The 17207-nt window shown below is 39.3% G+C and overlaps 2 protein-coding genes across 3 annotated transcripts in view; both read right to left on the bottom strand.

Annotated features, from left to right (window-relative positions):
- The window catches only part of LOC110067237 (choline transporter-like protein 4), a 32805-nt gene extending 24389 nt beyond the window's left edge, over positions 1 to 8416 (bottom strand). The window contains exons 1-5 of one of the 2 annotated variants that reach the window (XM_089274503.1): positions 8176 to 8416; positions 6624 to 6672; positions 5730 to 5803; positions 1523 to 1573; positions 787 to 817 (exon numbers count right to left, since the gene is read on the bottom strand). In XM_089274503.1, the coding sequence (XP_089130629.1) occupies positions 787 to 817; positions 1523 to 1573; positions 5730 to 5803; positions 6624 to 6672; positions 8176 to 8272 (302 nt within the window). In that variant the 5' untranslated portion in view covers positions 8273 to 8416. Of the gene's footprint in view, positions 1 to 786; positions 818 to 1522; positions 1574 to 5729; positions 5804 to 6623; positions 6673 to 8016; positions 8085 to 8175 lie in introns of those variants that run through there. The other variant, XM_089274504.1, reaches the window with a different exon arrangement.
- Positions 8417 to 10199: 1783 nt separating this feature from the next.
- Positions 10200 to 13451, bottom strand: LOC110067235 (uncharacterized). The gene has a single exon (XM_020774539.2). The coding sequence runs from the start codon at positions 13325 to 13327 to the stop codon at positions 10502 to 10504; it is 2826 nt and encodes a 941-aa protein (XP_020630198.2). The 5' UTR covers positions 13328 to 13451; the 3' UTR covers positions 10200 to 10501.
- Positions 13452 to 17207: the final 3756 nt, after the last annotated feature.

Below are 17207 nucleotides of genomic sequence, written 5' to 3'. Positions count from 1 at the left end.
AAGTTTACATTTTATACAATCTGTTTCCCAACAGTTACCTAAAATTATTGGAAATTAAACAAAGCCTGAACAAAGTAATAAACAATTAACACCCAAGTCGCTAGTGGAGGGAAGGTGCCTACGAAGCCCAGGGACTGCAACCGCAGTCACATCCCCAATGTGCTAGAACACCCGACTGGCCTGCCCAACCCGCAACCAAGCCACGAGCCCCCCACGCCAAGCCCCTTACAGGCACCCGTCACACTCAAGCCAGATGGCATTGGTGGAAAAAAAAAATGCTGAAAAGAGGCGGGGGGATAGGGAGGGAACGCCAAGAACCGCTAAACTATAATTCAATCCACAACGCCACACTAACAGAGCGATGAACACACTGTGAGCACATGGGACGACAACACATGTACTAACCAAAAATACTGCTGGACAATGTCAGCCCCAGGGCTCTCACGACCATATGACTGTTGAAAACGCTACAGAACGCACCAAACACTAAACAAACGCTAACAGATGGCCAAGGCACTAACAAACGCCCACAAAAACGCTACTGACCAGACTCACTCCTGGTCATAAACTATGTAAAATTTCATTAAACTATATCAAACACTACAGAACACACCAAACACTAACCAAACGCTCACAGACAGCCAAGACACTAACAACCGCCGATAAAAACGCTACTGACCAGACTAGCTCCTAGTCATTAACTATGTTAAATTTCATTTAACTATATTAAACAATACAATAAACTGTAAATCTAAATAACAGAAGAGTGTTTTTTCCTAAACTTACGCAACAATTTCATCAAAGCCACAAATATTCCCTACAAAGAGATGAGAAAATATTAGTGCAAGAGTGCAAGACACGTAACAAGTACACTAGGGTACACTTTAAGTGTGTTGTGAAATGTGTTATTGCTTGATCAATAATACATTAAACATGTAGTCGCCAAAAATAATTAAAATAATGATGGAATTATCTAGACAAATTTTAGTTAAGTTTTGGCTGGAACATTCTGTGACAAAGAAGAATGAGTGACAATAGTACTAAAAGTTACAGGAATATGCTCTGGGATGAACAACAATTTACCATTCCAACTAGGGGGTGTGGGGGCAAAAATAGTCCTAGTTAGTTGTTTCATGGTACAGAAACCGGTATAAGCTCCGGTGCTATGGTAACATACTATATATGGAAAAAAAACACTGAGACTACGAGACTCTCTAAACTATGAGACTCTCTAAATTAACATATTGTCGTTACCCATCCCAGAGTAGCTAGGATGTATGTAATTACTATAAATCAGATAAAATATAATGCCAATCAATTTACAGCATACATTAAAATTTAATCACACTAACAAGGAATGTACTACAGCACTCTACATACAAGTACATTACTAAACCGATACTGTTAGATACAAACTTGTATATAATTTTTGCTCACAACACAATTTTGTTTTACACGGCTTCCAAATTTTTTCAGTTCGATAGCAGAAATATTTTTTAGTTTGCAAAAATGAAAAACTTACCCTCAGAATCAACTGAATTTAGAAGTTTGTAAGGGTTGCCTTTTACATAAGCTGCAATACGAATTTTCATAATAAATCATATCAAACTCTATACAATATTGTGCACAAAATATGTTATTGAGGTTTTACTATAGCAATGTAACAACCTAAAAATCAGGATAGCAGACTTTTAATTTATGAGTAGACGCTCTAAGAGAGTTTACTCATACCGCAATATCAAATCGTACTTTACAACTAAGCCGATTGAACACAGTAAAGACAAATAAAAGAATCAGAATATTTTAACACAAGAGTTGTGTTAACACATGAGTGTTAGAGCACACAATAAAGCAGGTAGTCACGGAAAGGTCCTTCTTCCTTCTGTGACATTTTGTGGCTTTTTGTATAAATTAACAATGAATGAGACCACGTACGCACACTATACATGGTTAAACCACTTATGTCTGCTTGCGGTTACTTGCATCCTGGTTTGCCATTAGTTCCACTCGGGTTTGCTTGAGGTTAGCTTTCACTTTGGGGTTTGGGTGACACTGTATTACAAATATATTTAGGCTTACAGTATCTACAGTTACAAAATCCAAATTCTCCTCAGCTGGCATTTCGATGGTGTAGTGGTTGAATGAATGCATCCTGAATCAAGTGACCCGGGTTCCACTTCCGTTATCTGCATGTTGAGATGACTTTCCCCTGCGTTTTTTTTTTTCTCTTTTTTTTTAATTTAAGAAGTAAACTTTATTTTGTTTCTGCCAACAACTGAATTTCAAGATTCTGACAATCGGTCACGAAAAGTCACTGAAGAAAGAAGGGCCTTCTATATAGCAAGCTTTCAAATTCTTATCCCCAGTTTCCATCCTCTACACTTGGAATGCCTGGGACTATGACCCTCCATTTGGCAACCAATTACGACGACGACAACGAGGACAAAGAAGAAGGAGAACGGCTTGCATTTTATGACTCGGGCTTTCCTACAGAAGCCCAAGTAAAAACGTAAGCTCTGTTTAAGTGAATATTAATAAATATTAATACTGTTAAATAAATATAAATCTAGACAGAGGAGATTGACCAGGCATCTTGGGATCTTGCAGGGACATTGAGCAATGATTTAGCATGAGAGTCATGTTCAATAGTATTTCTGCATTCACGTGATTACACAACTAATTGTAAAATTCTACGGAAAGCCGTTAAGATTTTAGGGCACTTATGCATATCTAGTGATCACAACAGTCAGCTACTGTATACAGCAATCAGCTAGTAGTTTTATATTTACAACATTCCCACTTTATGTTTGTGTTAATGATTGTCTCAATCATGTCTAGTTCAGTGTAGTAGATGTCGTATTTCCTTGTGGTCTGATAGTCATCTACCTACATGATTGTAAATATATGAAGAAGCTAGTCATAAAAGGGGATAAGTGACGATTTTGGTTGCGTTTCTTTTTTCTTGCTCCAAATTAGCTGAATTTTTGCATGTGGTCTTCAATGTAATAGAAAAACGTGTTCCTGTATTTTTGCCGCTGGTTTTTGCTTCGCTTTATAAAGATGCCGCTAGGAAAACCGAGTGGTTTTTTGCATACGCAATATCCTGAAAACGAAGCAAGGTTTAGCGCAAAAACTACGGGACATTGCTAAACATACCTAAACAAAACTCTATGCGAAATTTGGAGCGTTTTCGACAAAGTTCACTTTTGATTAAAATACCTAACGCCCTTTTCCCGCCGAGGCTGCAAATAAACGAAGCCGGGCCTTTGTTATGATAAACAGAGCCGATCCTTTGTTATAATAACCAAGCCAAGCCTTTGTTATAAGTCGAAGTCTCGCCTCGGTTTATCATAACAAAGGATCGGCCCGCCGCAACCGCAGGGACTTTGATCTCACTTAGAAAGCAGCAAAATGTCAATTTCACGCAACGAATAAGCTCAAAAATGTTGATTTTAGGTCAAAAAAGGTTTAAATGTTGATTTCACGTTAACGCGTGACGGCAAGGATGTTGGTTTCACTTAGAAACCAGCAAAATGTCAATTTTACGCAGCGCATAAGCTCAATGATGTTGATTTCAGGTCTAAGTAGGTTGAAATGTTGATTTCACGTTAACGCGTGACGGCAAGGAGGTTGCTTTCTCTTAGAAACCAGCAAAATGTCAATTCCACGCAACGTATAAGCTCAAAAATGTTGATTTCAGGTCAAAAAAGGTTTAAATGTTGATTTCACATTAACGCGTGACGGCAAGGATGTTGGTTTCACTTAGAAACCAGCAAAATGTCAATTTTACGCAGCGCATAAGCTCAATGATGTTGATTTCAGGTCTAAATAGGTTAAAATGTTGATTTCACGTTAACGCGTGACGGCAAGGATGTTGGTTTCACCTAGAGACCAGCAAAATGTCAATTTCACGCAGCGCATAAGCTCAATGATGTTGATTTCAGGTCTAAGTAGGTTAAAATGTTGATTTCGCGTTAACGCGTGACGGCAAGGAGGTCGATTTCTCTTAGAAACCAGCAAAATGTCAATTCCACGCAACGTATAAGCTCAAAAATGTTGCTTTTAGGTCAAAAAAGGTTTAAATGTTGATTTCACGTTGACGCGTGACGGCAAGGATGTTGGTTTCACTTAGAAACCAGCAAAATGTCAATTTTACGCAGCGCATAAACTCGATGATGTTGATTTCAGGTCTAAATAGGTTAAAATGTTAATTTGACGTTAACGCGTGACGGCAAGGATGTTGGTTTCACTTAGAAAACAGCAAAATGGTAGGAGCCCATGATGGGCTCCTGAAAAAGGTAATTTCACGCAACATATAAGCTCAAAAATGCTGATTTCAGGTCAAAAAAAGGTGTAAATAAAAATAAAATGAAACAAATAAACATTTCAATAAACACTTTTTCAAATACGGCAACGTCTTCAATGGCTAAAAAATCACGAGAAAACATAGTTTTCGACAAACGCGATCGTAGCTTTATGTCACGCACCGCCATAACTTCCAAGTTCAAAATGCGCTGGTACCTCTTATGCCTGATGAGGACAACAACTTTGGCGGCTGTTTAGTTTTGGATTTAAGAATTTGATGACTCCACGTGAAAACGCTCTATAAATAGGGCTGACAGATTAACAGATTAACCCTTCTGCGCAACGTACGGGTCTCCATACATCTGCATGTCCCCTGATCCCAGAAGCTCAAAACACTACAAATCATGCCGATTTGAAATAAAATCAACGCAAACTGGATCACAGATCTGTTACAATCGATCGCCACTTGCTGGCCATTATTATGTTTAAATCTAGTTACCAGTTCGAGAAACGTCCGCAGAACATAATCGCAATGCATGCCGGGAAGGGTCTTTACACCTCGTGCGCGGGAAGACATGGCAGTCGATACAAGACAAATTTTATAAGTCTAAAACCAGTTCTCGCTTTCCAAACTTTGACGCTAGCAACGCTTGGCAAATGGGCCACAACTCACCAGGGGGTATTTTTCTTGGGCAAGAACTGCTCTTGGACTTTGCTACCTGGCTCGATCTGACTTCGAACACCGATAACACGATTACGGTACATCAGCTGCCTTCGAAGTTTCAGAACACATTTTGATTCTTTAAAACGTGCTGATGACTTACGGGTTTATCGAGGCTTTATGATGCCTCTCAACCACCAGGTAGGCACACAAGGTACTTTAAAACAATGCTTAAGATATTAGTTGACAGAGCTCTAATGCGGCACATCTCTTTTTTGTTTGATGGCATTTCGTTTGACGCTCGATCGATTCACGTGTTGTGTTCACGTCACAATAACCGGTGTAAACAATCCGTTCCCAGATTTCCGCTCTATATGTTGTGGGATTTGGTTTTGACTTCATACACTATAAACAGTCTGCCTGTTTGCTGTTCAACAAATAAACTCCTAAAGACATGGCTAGGAAAAGCCAAGTTTTTTGCCTATGTTTTAACTCGAAAACAAAGCAAAAACCAGCAACAAAAATACAGAACCACATTTTTCTATTACATTGAAGACCACATGCAAAAATTCAGCTAATTTGGAGCAAGAAAAAAGAAAAGCAACCAAAATCGTCACTTATCCCCTTTTATGACTAGCTTCTTCATATATTAATTATAGATTTGTAAATTGTATACTCAATAAACTGCCTGATCCCAACCATGCATGTGTCTGTCTCCGTGTTTAGACAAAGATTAATCCGAAATAGCCTAAGAACAACTTACCTACAATGCCCAAGACTACCATTCCAACCACATAAAGGACAAAGAGAATGCAACAGATCCAGTCAGTACAACTCCTAAAAGGATGAAAATTGTAAACTTAGGTCAAGCATGTATTACAGTAAAATGTAATTAGTTAGTAATAATGTATTTGTGCAATAATCCTTGTTTATGAATTACATACATGTATGTATGCTACCATTCCAGAAACCCAACAATAACAACACTTGACACTTGTTGATACTGTATGTCGCAAGTTCTTAAGATGACTTTGTTGACGATGTCTCAGAACTCCTAACTCATTACATGTATCTACCATTTAACTCTTAAGTTCTTTCAGGTAGCCAGCACCCATATCATTTTTATTTTTACTCCCACTAGCAAACATTGTAATTTCTAACTCTGAGGTGAAATATAAGTTTTTGTTGTTTTGTTGTTAGATTGTTGAAGTACATGTATTTACTTAGTGTCTTCAGCATGTTCAGTATTTACTCTCTGTACTGTATTGTGCATGATCAGTTTTCCTTATGCACAGTTTTCCTTATATGCAATATAACTGTGTCACCATTATATTGCTGCAGTGGAACCCCACCTAACAACCACCCCATTAACCCGGCCACCCCGTTAATACTGCCACCTAGTTAATGCAGCCAATTTATTCTGGCCCAAACAAAAGCTCAGTCAGTCATTTTCTTATTTAAAGATGCCCTTTAATAAGGCCACCCCATTAATACAGCCAGATCTTTGTGGTCTGTTGGTGACCGGATTAACGGGGTTACACTGTACTTATTTCACTTGCTTGGCTTGCCCCATGTTGAATAGCTCAGGTACACTACCAGCAAGTCAGAGCAAATGTTACTAGCATTATTTGTAAAGAAATTAGTTTTCTACAATCACCTGTCTTTGATTGGTCCATTAAATGTTGGATCAAATTGTTTTGGATTTCCTGAAAATATTTTCAATAGATTATTAAAGAGTTACAAATATAGCAACACAATTGTGTAATATATGGCTTAGGCTTCTTTATTTGTGAAATAAAAAGTAATTGCATTTGCTCATCTTGGGCAAGTAACATAATTAAATCAATACTCCAGGTTCCTTCATTCCACTTGCCAATTTATTATAATAATAATAATAATAATAATAATAATATTAATAATAATAATAATAATAATAATGGCATTTCGGGCAGTATATCCACAGGGTGGCTCTTCGCCTGCCCGATGCTAACTAAATTTACAATTGTAAAAAGGTTAAAAGATATCTAAAAAATTTATATTTATATGTAAACGAGATAAAATTGTGTTTTAAGATATGCTAAAATAAATAAATGAATAAATAAATAATTATTATTTTTTTACATTACTTTTCTTTTACTCTTTTACATTTGGGGCAAGTCTCATCCCGCAGTTGCTGATGAGCTGCTTACTGCGGACAAAACGAAATACGAAAAGCCATATGCCCTCAGTGATGGTCCAACAAGCAACTGCTAGATGAGACTTGCTCCAGATTTCTGCTCCTTTTTAAAGTGGCAAATGGATTAATAATATATGTTAAGCATCCTAAATGGCCAAGGATTGCACTATTTCTTAGGCATCATAGGTATCTATGCCTCTCGAATAACACAAGTCTGGGATAATTTGGGATGCACTTAAAACATATTTCAGCATATTTATATGAAGCTCAAATTCCGGCAACTTCAGACTGCAAGACTGTCAAATCCAAATTCACAATTCTGAGAATCTCTCTTTAGATGCTCATTGCAAGTGCGAGTGGCTGCTTAATGTTGATAAATTACCTCCTACTTGTAATGTTATGAGCTTTCTTGCGATGCGTTCGTTTTATGCCTATTTGCTTACAACTCCCATAGTAGTCACATTTTTAAAACAGCAATTGTTTAATTGTGTTAGACACAAGCTTATTTATAAGCCAAGGGGAGCAGAAAATTAAGATCGAATGTGACTCTGGGCCTTCGTTTAGTTTAATATTGTGTTTGTTTTACCAAATGAAACGAGGAACATGAAAACAAGGAAGTTATTGGATGCGGGGAATCAAATTTCACAGTGCAGAATTGAAATTACGCTCAAACTGCGGCGAGTAACGAAACTGGCAAATTAAAGGCATGATTCGTTAAATTAAAGATATGATTCGTTTGAAAACAAATTCTAATGATGGCAAAGTAAAAACGAGCATTAGCCCGGGCATTTGAGCTTAAGCTAAGCTTGAGCTTATTTGCTTGTTTAGTCGCTACACCATGCACGTAGGCTTCGACGGGACCTTATAAACTTACGTTTACAGGTCATTTCCACCACCACATTAAAATTGAAGCCCTAAAACAACCAATATATCATTATCAGCTTCCATTTGGAAGGTTTTATCCTGACAAATAATGAATAAAGGTTAAGTTATATAAGGTTTGTTATATACGTTTCTTGAGAACAAAACTTACCCCACTTTCCCGCTTTTCCACCTTTGCCTTTGGCGCCTCCTCTCATCTCAACATTATCAGTCCTTTCATCGTCGCTGTTTTTCCCACAACAGCCCATGATTGATGTAACCTATCCTGTATGCGCAATGCAGTGTGTATGAGAAATTACGGGACTAAAGACCATGGACACAACGTGACGACATTAAAATCGGCATCGTAAATCACCCACCGAGGAAAATTTTGCGAGCGGATGAGCTATCACGTAAAGTTTTCCGCTAACATCATTGGATCAACCCATGTCACGTGCTAATGCAGAAGTCCTTTGTGGGGAGGTTTGGCCCGATTTGTTTACACGCAAAACCGCCGTCGCCATTGGTAACATGGTCAATGACGGGCAAAGGCAAACATTGTGGGCGACAAAACAAACAAAACCATTGAACAGCCTTCAACGGCTAGGATAATATATTCAGCGCTATTTCAATTCGTGATGTTTAAACAGGAAAAACGCAGGCCACACAAAACCATGGCCGGTAGTGAAATTTAAATATTCGACCGATTTAAAACTGTTATTAGAGCAAGAAAGAACATGTCAGGGCGATTTGGTTCCACATTTTGTAATTCTCAATAGGTATTACAATTTGACAAATTTTGAGGGCACTAAAACGTGCAAAAGCACAGCTCAGTCGTTCCTACCGACGAGTAAATAAAATATCAAAAACTCTCACAATGCTTCACAAGGTATATCACATAGTGTAAAAGTTGTCACGATAGTTTAAAAATATGAGAAATTGTTTGTTATTCGTTTACTTACTTGTTTACATCTTATACTTTAATTTGTCAATTATTTCACAATGTAAACTTGGTCAGAGATTACTCAGAGGTGATTATTTAATGCACAAAAAAACCGCATGTTACCTTGTGATAACCTTGTGATCGATAATCATACTGCGTGAATGTAAGCTTAAATTAAAAATATACTACATACACTTTGTGATGATGCGATTATAAGTATTGTCTCAGTTATAACATGAAACACCGTTGATGTTTCGTGATAACTTGTGATACATTTGTCATAACTATGGGAAGAATATAAACCCAAAGTTTTGACCTTACGGACTGAGCGCAGTGACACAGTGACACAGTGACTGCGGACACAGTGCCCTTTTCAATACTCAGAAAATATTGGAACCGCAATGAAGTAACCTGACTGGTCGATATTAGTTACTGGCCCTCTGAATTAACTCGTCGTGCCATAACATGCGATATTTTGTAACACATGCACCGTTTTAGCTCTTTCGTTACCACTTGCGCCCTTGAAGAGCGACATGTTGCAGCCCTTCTGATTCCCTGTCAACCCTTTATGTTCCTTACGAGTCCCTTTAATTTTTCTGAGATTATAAGGCTGACTCAGTTGGGCACTGAGGGGGACCGGTGTGTATCGTGATGACTGAGTGCGTGGGCAGTGCAAATTTGAATTGGTAGGTTTAAAATTTGTGCCAGTATATAATGACGATTTCGCAGTTTACTGAACTGTTAAGTCCCAAGTTTTTAATTCATAATATAATGAATTTTGTCCTTCGAAATCGCTTCACGTTGGCTTCTGTTGTATGTGCTGCGATCTAGCCTGTTCCAGGTGTTCAGTTAGTTGGGAAATGAACGCCCGGAAGAGGCCAGTATATAGCGATCGAGACGCACGTCTTTTGATTGTATGAGAGAGCTGTTGTCACCCCAATGAGTTTTTGGGTTTGTCCCCACCCCCGCTGTAGCCGAGAAACACAGCTTTGAGGTGAATCATGTGATATTTTCTCGTTCAACAAAAAAACCGCATTTTTGGTTGGCGACGAGGGGAACGGGGTGGTGGGGTAGGGAACTGGGGTATGACGGCTTTTCTAAGAAGCCCGCACCCTTCAAAGTTGCAACCACCCACCTGATGAGCTGCGACCCTGGTTCAGCGATTACTGAGGCTTAGCAACCAAGAGCTCGATGGAAACATGTCTGATTGCGAAATGGAAGAATAAAGGTCTAATGCCGAATACGTTTATAGACTTCATTTTTACCAAAAGCTTAGACATCATAATAAACTAACGTTATTGCTAATCACTGCATGATGAGTTTGAGGTTCAAGTTTGTATTGACAAGTTCTCAAGCAAATACTTCTTCCACACTCTCTCGCTATATAACCGCTAGACACTGATAACCATTCTGAAAATCGTACTCTTCTTTATTCACTCAGAACAAGAGAAAATGAGTCCCCTCATTTTCTCTTGCTCAGAATCAAAACAATGTGTAACCGACTAAACTAATTAAGCCTACAAATGGATTTAGATTATCGACTAGTCATGCATAATTACGTTTTGATCGGTCCATAAGCCACCGCAAGAAAGGCAATTATTGCGCTCGTAGAACCAGGGCCAGGGATGGGGAAGAAAAAACAAAACGCTAAAAGTGTACAAACTAACTTAAAAAGCAGCAATGCGACGTCGTTTTTGATGGATAATTTGAATTCTTTGCATCCATCATCGAATAGCTCTTTTGGAATTACTTTTAAGTCTCCCTGTTTGTAATGGATTAGTGAATTTACTTCAGAACCGTTTTCTTGTTCGTCGTATTTCTTTTGGTATCTCGAGGCTAGAAATTTGGCCACATAACGATATGGCGTCCTAAAGGCCTTGTAGCAATTCCAAAAATGATAGAGAGCAACAACTGCAATCGTAACCTGTGGAAGCATTTCGTTAGTATGACTCCCTAGTACTTTGATCAGCCCTATTATGGCGACCCCCAAAGGGATGGCGCAAAGAAGCGACAAAATTGTTACCCAAACCAGAGAGAAAAACATGAGTATAGACTCGAAGACTCTACTAACCAACCGCAAGCGCCCATGGTATAAACAAACTAGAGGAGACGTACAGAAAATGCCTATGATAATAAAAATAATGATTATTAGTATTAAGGATACAACAACAGCCAGTGAAAAGAAAAAACCTTTAGAACTGCGATTGCTCTTTCTTTTCCAAAAGTGTGAACAACCTTCCCAGCATTTAATGAAAATATCTGGCTGCTTTTCCAGATTATGTGCGATGTTCTCTGGAAGGTCAAGGTACTTGGAACATTCTGGTGGCGCAGGGTTATAACAATTTTCAGAGGGTTTTAAGGACGAAGGTAGCTCTGAGAAAAAATATTGAAGAAGTTTGCAAATAAACCATGTTGGATGAACTCGATGAACAGAGCACGACTGCCATTTTGCCTCGAGTGTACTGCGCGAAAGGAAACATAAACAAAACAGCCTAATAAGATAGGCAAGGGCCGAAATTACCATAATTGGACCTAGTAAATAGGGATGGTTATCAATGATACTGTAACCCAATGAGCGAGTGAGAAAAGCAAATGGCAAATGATCGGATAATCCTGAATGAAGGTTTGGTAAAAGGACTAAAAAGAGGTCTCCCAAACCTAGGAAAAGCAACAATGGTAAGGTAGAAAACATAAAAATAAACTTAATAATATTCCAAGCAACGTTTCTTTCGTGGGTGGTGGAAAACAGCTTGTTGCCAATCCAACTTCCAAACCCTACAGGGTAAGTTTCTCCTACGATAATAGCGAGAGGGTTTCTTATGGGTTTCTGGGTTTCTTCCTCGTCTTCTTCTTCATTAGACTGGTCAATATCAACACGTGTTTCATTTAGGCTGTTAGCAGCACTCTGTTCCTCAATGTTTCTGTTAGATTGTGAAGTACTCGCTAGTTCAGCATCATTAAGGCTGTTAGCTGCACTCGGTTCTTCAATGTTTCTGTTAGATTGTGAACTACTCGCTAGTTCAGCATCATTTCGGCTGTTAGCAGCACTCTGTTCCTCAATATTTCTGTTAGATTGTGAAGTATTCGCTTGTTCGGCATCATTTACGCTGTTAACTGCACTCGGTTCTTCAATGTTTCTGTTAGATTGTGAACTACTCGCTAGTTCAACTTCATTAAGGCTGTTAGCTGCACTTGGTTCTTCAATGTTTCTGTTAGATTGTGAAGTACTCGCTAGTTCAGCATCATTTAGGCTGTTAGCAGCACTCTGTTCCTCAATGTTTCTGTTAGATTGTGAAGTATTCGCTAGTTCAGCATCATCTAGGCTGTTAGCTGCACTCGTTTCTTCAATGTTCCTGTTAGATTGTGAAGTACTCGCTAGTTCAGCATCATTTAGGCTGTTAGCTGCACTCGTTTCTTCAATGTTCCTGTTAGATTGTGAAGTACTCGCTAGTTCAGCATCATTTAGGCTGTTAGCAGCACTCTGTTCCTCGGTGTTTCTGTTAGATTGTGAAGGTTCGATCTTAATATCTCCGGTCTCTTGAATAGGCACACGTACACTTAACCTACGTGCAGAATCTGTTTGCTCAACTGCTCTATCGGTAGTACGTATGTCTTCTTGTACCTTTCGTGTCTTTCGAGGAACCTTCAGTTCGATTTCTGACGGTCGGAAGAAGATAAATATAGCATGGAAATACAAAAGAACCATAATCCAAATGATTATAGCAACGGCGAGCCACTCATCGGTAACAATCAGTTCGTTGTCGTTGGCAGACTTGGCAGAGGAGAGACTTCCAGATGTACTAGTGACACCAACAGATAAACGAGTATCTTTTTCCGTCCTCAAAAGGGTCAGAAAAGTTGTATTCGGCTTACGGTAGTTTGCCACACGTTCAACAAAGTACAGAACGGATTGCAAAGTGGGGAAGGTAATTCGCCCTGACGAGTAGTTGGAGCCAGATTTTCCAATGGACGTCGACTTGAAGACACAAGAAACATATATTTCTTTATACGCTCCAAAAGTAAACTGGCCCCCAAAAATCCCTTCTGAGATAGTTTGGGTAACTAACTGCAATCGACCTTGAAAGTTCATCCTTGGCTTGCCACCGGCCGCCATCTTTAAGTGTAATGATGCGGTTGCACTTGAGTTTTTAGCGTCTATTTGTTTCGCACATTTACCGCGTACTTGCTCCGTATACCAGACACTGAATTTAGCTAGGCTTCCGTTAGCCAACATGTTCTTTGATTCTTCGTCATTGTCCGTATCATTCGTACAAATCCAGTCGCATGTGCCTTGGTTGATAATATCTTCAGCACATGGCAGATTCGTCATAAGCAGGAAGAAAGCAAGACCATACATTGCCAACGTTTCTCGACTTGACATGATCAAAGGATAACCAAATTGCCAACAGTTTTGGTAAAAAACCAAACCAAATCAAGGCTATTTCCTAGAACTGGAACTATACTTTAGTCGCGAGCAACGCCGGGCCCAGAGACATCCTCCTTTTCCGATCGAAAACCTGACAGTTCCGTTTGCTACCATAAATGGGTGTTTTATTGTTCATGTCATGTAGTGTGGCCAGTCAGATCTTCTCTTTCTCTCTGCTGTTATTTTTAGCTTTTCCTTGATCATGCTTGGTTGACGAAATCATAAACATAAAGTTTATTGAGTTGCTAATTGCATGATATGCAAATCACTCAAATGATGAAGTGACAAAAGTAAGTCCTTCAAGACGATTTCTCTCGGAAAATGAGGAAGAGTTAGGCCTCGTCCACACGTATCCGGATATTTTTGAATCCGCAACTTTTTCTTTCCGGATACCCCTTCCGTCCACAAGCATCTGGCGAATTCGGCAGCGAATCCGGATATTTTTGAATCCGCTCTCCAGAATGGAAAAAAATAAATCTGCAACGAATCCAATAACGTGTGGAAGGTAAATCCGGATATTTTCGAATCCGATGACGTAGCAAAATCGTTTCCAGTCTCAATATGACGCCAATATGGCGGCACAACGTATAGGCCTAGTTTCTCCAGAGTGAATCCGGATACCATAGGATGCGTGTGGACAGGCGAATTCGATTTGAATACGCTACGTGTGGACGGAGAAATTTTTGAATCCGGAAAGAAAAAGTTGCGGATTCAAAAATATCCGGATAGTTTTGGACGGGGCCTTAGAGACGTCATTCGGTTCACGACAATGGCAACGATGACAAAGAGAGGGATCATGTAAACGCACGTCCAGTAATGTTCCCAGGAAGAGTATTTAAAGTGCACTATGATCAAATTCTCGATACTCAGTTTTTACATTTTCGTACGCAATAGGTCTTTCCTAGGTATCTTGGCAAATTTCAATCTATTACGAAAATTAGAACTGATGTTTTTTGGACCTTTAGGTAAAGCATATGAAGAAAGCAAAGAATTGCATTCTCCCGAAAAATTAACTGCGCAATGAACTAAAATCTCGATTCATTTAGTTCACGTCCTTTCCACTCAGCGACCTACGACCCTGGTGCACTATACCACTCGAAAGTGTTGCAGAACTAGTATGCCTCTGTATGTATTCGAATTTCACTCGTATATATGTATTCGTATTTACTCGTATGTACGTATGTTAATCGTGTGTATCCATATGTTCCTCGCAGTAGTCGTGAGGTGCGTTAGTCACAATCTTGAAAAAAATTTAAAATATGCAAATTATAGGTGTTGTTGTGTTCTTGGGCAAGAATTTTACTCTCACAGTGCCTGTCCCACCCAGGTATATAAATGGGTACCGGCGAATTGAATGCTGGGGGTAACCCTGCGATGGACCAGCATTCCATCCAGGGGGGAGTCGAAATACGCCTGCATGGTCACTTCATGCTACTAAAACTGGGATAAGAACCGGTCGACCCGATAGGCCACTTAGCTCGTATACAGACTTGAACTTTCTATTCAAATTAGGGAACTGATGTTGTCATAAACTAGATCTTACATCAAGTATAAAAAGTAGAGCTATCGCGGTCAATTTGCTGCAGAGACCATTAAAACTTCAAATAGTTCTACAGACAACAGATTACAGCTGTGATGAATTCCGTTCCCATGGCAACTCACTCTTTTCCAGCCCTCTTTATCCGACTTACCGTAATGATTCGATTTAGCGCCCTCACTCCAATAAGCCCCCCGCCCCTCGAATGTTTTTTTATTATTATTAATAAGCGCCCCTACTCTAACATTATAGTATCGCAACGCCGTCAGAGTACTTATCAACGGAGGTTCATCTTCTTAAATTGCTCATATACGTAATGCCGCATTACAAAACCAGTGGTCGTCTGCGTTTCTCAGCTGCTATGTCCATGCGAGTGCGTGCAAGATGCCACCCCAGAAAGCTTCTATTTACGTATTGATGTACCTAAGTGACACTGTCAAAGCAGTCGAAATAGATCAAAATTCCTGACGTATGCTATATTTGTTACTGTTACAGTTTCTGTTATTGTTTCTTTTTGAAATAAACAGTATTAAAGTTCTGTTTTGAATTTTCGGTCGCTTCTCAAAAAAGAAATAAGCGCTCTGTCTCAAATAAGCGCTCTCCCTTGAGGTACCAAAAGTAATAAACGCCCCGGGCTCTAAATCGACTTGACTTAAACCCTTTCACCCCGTGGGGGTATAGGTACTTCAGGAAGTCTCTCCATCTCTCTCTCTGTCGTGTGACTGGCTCTCCAAATGTTGCCTGCAGTTGAAGCCTGCCTCCCTCATCTCCCCATCCATTGACCGTCGCCAGTTGTTCCTTGACCTCTCTCTCTTCCGCTTTCCCTGTGGGTTCCATCTCAAGGCCTGCTTAGTAGTGTTGGTAGTCTCCTCTATCCAGTTTTCAATATTTCAGTGATTTTCAACTCCGAAAAATTAAACGAGGCCAAGAATTCGACGTAACACATTTTTATTGTGTAAACCCGAGCGTTTTACTAGAAAATGCATGCACTACTCGTAAAATTCATCTGAAACTACGTCCGGGACCCGGGTGTGTTTGACCGTATATGAAAAATGAGTGCGTTGGGTGTCTCGAATTGAAAGTCATTATAAATGATTTTGACGATTATTTCTGCAATGAACTCCCGTTTAATTTAGATGCAATTTGTTGCTTATATAGGGACTGACCAAACCAGGATTGAAATACGCTGCAAAACGTTGGCAAAATGTTCAAGATCGCGCGTGATGGCTTCATCTTTGTCACCAGTGCTCTTATAATCTCTTTTTTATAATAACTGTCTAATTTCTCGGCCGTTTATTGGCTCATTTTTATCATCAATAAGAGTACAGACCGATAAAATTTTAATTTATGCGAGCTTTCAAGTTCAACTTTCAGCTATCAAACTGCCAACTTTTTAACCAATGAGATTTATGGACTTTTTTAAGTAGCCAATCAAAAAGTGAGAAAAGCTATTGATGTTCCCGTCATTTTGAATAAAATTCACTTATCCTTGTTTACGGCGTCTTTTCCCCTCATTTATTCCCGGCTTTTGCCGTCTTAGGGTCTTGTTATTGTAAAAAAACAAATTGACGTCAGTTTTCTACGCGTCTGTCCTCTTATTGATGATAAATTTCGTCATAACATTGTCAGTTTACTGCGAAACCACTCGCCTGCGGCTAGTGGTTCCACAGCCACTTTGACCATGTTATGACGCAATTTATCATCAACAAGATGAGAGACGCATAAAAAACTGACGTCAATTTGTTTTTTACAATAACAAGACCCCAAGATGGCAAAAGCCGGGAATAAATGAGGGGAAAAGACGTTAAAATTGACGAGAAAATTAGTCAAATTAGTATGTGAGAAATTTGACAGTGACAGATAGTAGCGTAGAATAGCGACATCATGATGGACAAGTGCATTGAAACTTTCCCGGCGAGGAAAATAGATTAGTCTTCCCTATTAGTCGATTCGGCTCATTGAGGACCAGTTCCCCTTCCTTTAATTATATCCTAAAAAGCGGGGACAGTTTTAGTTGTACACTGCATTGTGGGGCCGGGCGACGTTCGAAGAGCTTTACGTCGTTGTTTCAAAGCTTATCATGCATCAAAGCAAAATCATTCAAAGCCTAGTGAATGATTCACTACGCTCTCAAAATTTAAGGAAATGAAAAACTACAACAAAATCACCCAAGAAAATGATTCGCAAATCACGCGTGACAGTATACCACTGCTTGCACACGTTGATAATCCCCAAGATAAATTAACAAAAGGAAAAGAAATTAATTCCATAATTTCATGTACAGTTTGAAGTAACAAG

This window comes from Orbicella faveolata, unplaced genomic scaffold, assembly GCF_042242905.1.
Source record: "Orbicella faveolata isolate gen_17 unplaced genomic scaffold, um_ofav_v1 contig_36, whole genome shotgun sequence".
In the NCBI taxonomy this organism is placed as follows: domain Eukaryota; kingdom Metazoa; phylum Cnidaria; class Anthozoa; order Scleractinia; family Merulinidae; genus Orbicella; species Orbicella faveolata.
Note: the sequence above shows the minus strand (reverse complement) of the source record. Positions and strands in the feature narration are given on the sequence as shown.